Raw genomic sequence first — 3,867 nt, forward strand, 5'->3', positions numbered from 1 at the left:
ACCAACTCCTGAGGAAGACAAGTTACCCAATTTCTTGCTAGTGCTCACACAGAAAGAGGCAGTTTATGTGTTTGCTTGGTTTGGTGTTATTTTTTTTTCCTGTTTCTGTATGTGGATTGTACATTAATACAACTCGCCCACTTGACTGGTTTCAGTAAACAGCAAGAAGTTAGGGTGACTGGTCAACTCCTGAGGCCTCAAAACATACATCCCATATGTAATTTTATTCGGGGGCTTAGCTCATTTCATATTCTAGAAGTTCCAAACAAGCAATCAGTGATGGTGTTGCATTTCCTGAAAATCTCCCATCTTCCCCCTTATGGACAAATTAATGCTCCATCTTTGTTAACAGAAAATATTAAAAAACTGACTTGTTTTGTAGTGTTTGTTTATTTGACCTTAAAAATTGGAAAGAAGTAAGTATGTATTTATGGTACTTCGAAAGTAAGAGGGGAGTACGCATTTATGATACTTCAGAAGTACCCAATAATTACACTTAAAAATGAGCTAGAAAGCACTTCCACTCTACCAGATTTTTGTCTGTCGAAAAAACATTTCTGTTAACTTGCATTTTCCGTCTTGCCAAGCACCAGAAAATGAAGAAAAAGTTTTCATAAAAACGTCCTGAAAATCCTCTAGCTTACTCAACTACTTGAGTAAAAGTAAAAGTATCATCTTTGGAACTTTGCTCATAGAAAGGGGGGTTTTTTTTTAGGGGGTCAAAAGTTTATTTGAAGGAAAAGAAAAGCAGATGAGACTTATTGAGTGTAACTACTTAACTAGCACACACAAGAATTTAAATAGATGATATTCAAAAGAGAATTACCATCATATCAGCTAAAATAGGTAGAATGGTATTAAAAAATCCTGAGTTGTGATTTATTACATTATATCAAATAAAGAACATATTCCAATTTTCTATTAGCTAAAGACAGATTCAAAGACTACAGGGTCTTCGAGTCCATCAAGGATAAAACAGAAGGAAGAGAACATAAAACCCAACTCTAGAAAAAGGTAAAATTTGGTAGGACGATGCATCCTCTCTCACAAATTAATTCCCTGCTCACCACAAGCCAACAGAAATTATGCTTCTCATTTTTATGCCACGGCAGGCATGTCCTTCAGCCATGGGTCCAGTGGCTTACCAATGGAGTAAACGATAAACCCAATTTCCCTCAGCTTCTCCACATCCACAATATTCCGGCCATCAAACACAAATGCAGGCTTCTGCATATTATCATAAATCTTCTGGTAATCAAGCGTCTTAAACTCATCCCACTCAGTCATAATGCAGATACCATGTGCATCCTTAGTTGCCTCGTAAGCGTCCCAAACGACACTGACTTCCTTGACGGAAGTAGGGCTCAGTGGCTGAAGATGAACTGGATGGTCCCAATCAAACTTCTTCATTGCAAGATCCCTCTGGATCTGATCCCCAGTCACCTGTGGGTCGTATATGCTCAATTTAGCTTTGTCCCCCAACAGCCCTTTACACACATCAATAGCTGGGGTCTCCCTGGTATCACCAGTGTCCTTCTTGAAAGCAAAGCCCAGAATTGCAATCTTCTTACCGGAGACTGTGTTGAACATTGAGGCAACCACGCGGTTCACAAACCTTGTCTTCTGGTAGTCATTCACCTTAATAACCTGTTTCCAGTAATTTGCTACATCAGGAAGGCCATTGCACTCACAGATATAGACCAAGTTCAAGATGTCCTTCTGGAAGCAAGACCCACCAAAACCAACACTAGCATTCAAGAACTTGGGACCAATTCTTGTGTCCTTGCCAACAGCATGGGACACTTGGGTGACATCTGCACCGGTTGCCTCACAAAGTGCTGACATGGCATTCACAGAAGAGATCCTCTGTGCCAAGAAGGCATTGGCAGCAAGCTTAGAAAGCTCAGCAGACCAAAGATTAGTGCAAATTATACGATCCACAGGGACCCAATGGGCATAAACATCTTTCAATGCTTGTATCGCCTTTTGCCCATCTGGGGTCTCCCTACCTCCAATGAGGACTCTATCAGGATTGAAAAGGTCTTTAATTGCAGTTCCCTCGGCAAGAAATTCTGGGTTGGAAAGGATTTGGAAGTTGATCTTCTTGCTATTGTGGGTCAGGATCTTTTCTATTGCCTCAGCAGTTTTCACTGGGACTGTTGATTTCTCAACCACAATTTTGTCAGATTTCGATACATCAGCAATCATTCGAGCAGCGCTCTCCCAGTAGGTCAGATCAGCTGCTTTGCCAGCTCCAAGACCCTGGGTCTTGGTAGGGGTGTTAACTGAAACAAAGACTATATCAGCCTCGAAAACATGTTTCTCCACATCAGTGGAGAAGAAGAGGTTCTTTCCTCTGCACTGCTTCACTACTTCATCAAGGCCAGGCTCATAGATGGGAAGAGTATCACTGTTCCAGGCATTAATTCGTGATACTGATATATCAACCACGGCTACTTCAATTGCAGGGCACTTAAGTGCAATCACAGCCATGGTAGGCCCACCGACATACCCAGCTCCAATGCAGCAAATCTTCACCATTTTTGTTTGTTTTCAACAGCCTACAACAACAACCAAGTCTTAAGTCCCAAAAAATTTGGATTCAGATATGGATCCTCAACAGACCAATGAATGATACCTAAAAGATAAGACATTTCTAAGCATTTGATGTCTGAAGCAACTATCACTCCTATACTTGACCATACAATCAGGGGTAGATTTTAAGAGAACAAAAACCATCCAAACAGTTAACCAATCATTCCCAAACAATCTTTAATCATAAAAGTTCAACTTTTTTAAAGCTTCCTTTTTCAGGGTACAGTTTTTAAAACAAAATCATTTTCGAAAAGCTGAAAATAAGCTGTATCAAACGAGAACCATATATACACCAAAATTCATGATCAGTTCAAGAGTGATATCGCATTACTCATTAAAATGAGAGTCAATTCTGCATTTTATAATGATAAAATTGAAACTGAAATCGACTCATACACACAGAAATCAGATCTATGGACTCCAAAGTGAATAGCACTATAAAAGTTGAAGATCCAGAACTTCAAGTAGAGGCAAATGAGATTACAGTATTATACACATGCAATTGAAATGCAAAGGCTCATTTCATATGATTTGGGTCTCTCACAGCTCAAAAAATAACATACCACAAAATCAAAAATCCCAATCGATCAGATCTACACTAAAAACATGACAATACCAGCAGATCTGTCCATAAACAAATAGTTCAACCCACCAAAACATAAAAACAAAATAAACCCACAACCAAAAATGCATAATTTAAGCATTTGACAAAGAAACTGAAAGCATAATTCATAACCCAAATCAAGCACAACCCACATCAGCTAAACACAAATAGGGCACAACCCAATTGAGTATAGGGAAAAATGGATTACCTTTTCTAATGATCACTGGATTTTGTGCAAAGAAAAAGAGAAGATCTGATTATGCAGAAGAAAAATGAAGGAAAGAAATCTCTTTCTTCTGCAGAAGACTGAGGAAGATGGAATACCTTGCCTTCCATATATATACCCCACCAAGGTGCTTGTTTCTTAAAAAATTATAAAAAAATTTAAAAAATAAAAAATAAAAACACACTACCGTTTCTTTAGATTTAGACCATTCTGTTCAACACGTTTTCAATTTTGCCACTCACCAATCATGATCTTACAACTAACCACCAACCAGTTGATTTTTAGTTTAGAATAACAATTTTTTTAATTATTTTTAAAATACTTGTAAATGAAAATCATAACGGTCATTTCACAGTTCATGGTGAAAATTTATTGAATAAATTTTAAATCTTACATAATTTTAGTTTGTTATTTAAAAATACATAATTCTAAATAGGGAAGG

At 37.9% G+C, this 3,867-nt stretch overlaps 1 protein-coding gene across 1 annotated transcript; it reads right to left on the minus strand.

Annotated features, from left to right (window-relative positions):
* Positions 1 to 831: 831 nt before the first annotated feature.
* On the minus strand, positions 832 to 3,558 carry LOC115978885 (UDP-glucose 6-dehydrogenase 1-like). Its single transcript, XM_031100771.1, has 2 exons — positions 3,408 to 3,558; positions 832 to 2,561 (listed from the first exon to the last, which is right to left on the minus strand). The coding sequence occupies exon 2, from the start codon at positions 2,539 to 2,541 to the stop codon at positions 1,099 to 1,101; it is 1,443 nt and encodes a 480-aa protein (XP_030956631.1). The 5' UTR covers positions 2,542 to 2,561; positions 3,408 to 3,558; the 3' UTR covers positions 832 to 1,098.
* Between the last annotated feature and the right edge of the window lie 309 nt (positions 3,559 to 3,867).

Source organism: Quercus lobata, chromosome 3 (assembly GCF_001633185.2).
Source record: "Quercus lobata isolate SW786 chromosome 3, ValleyOak3.0 Primary Assembly, whole genome shotgun sequence".
NCBI lineage: Eukaryota > Viridiplantae > Streptophyta > Magnoliopsida > Fagales > Fagaceae > Quercus > Quercus lobata.

Excerpts from the sequence above, each read along its gene's own strand:
- LOC115978885 (XM_031100771.1), bottom strand. The coding sequence starts at position 2,541 with ATGGTGAAGATTTGCTGCATTGGAGCTGGGTATGTCGGTGGGCCTACC.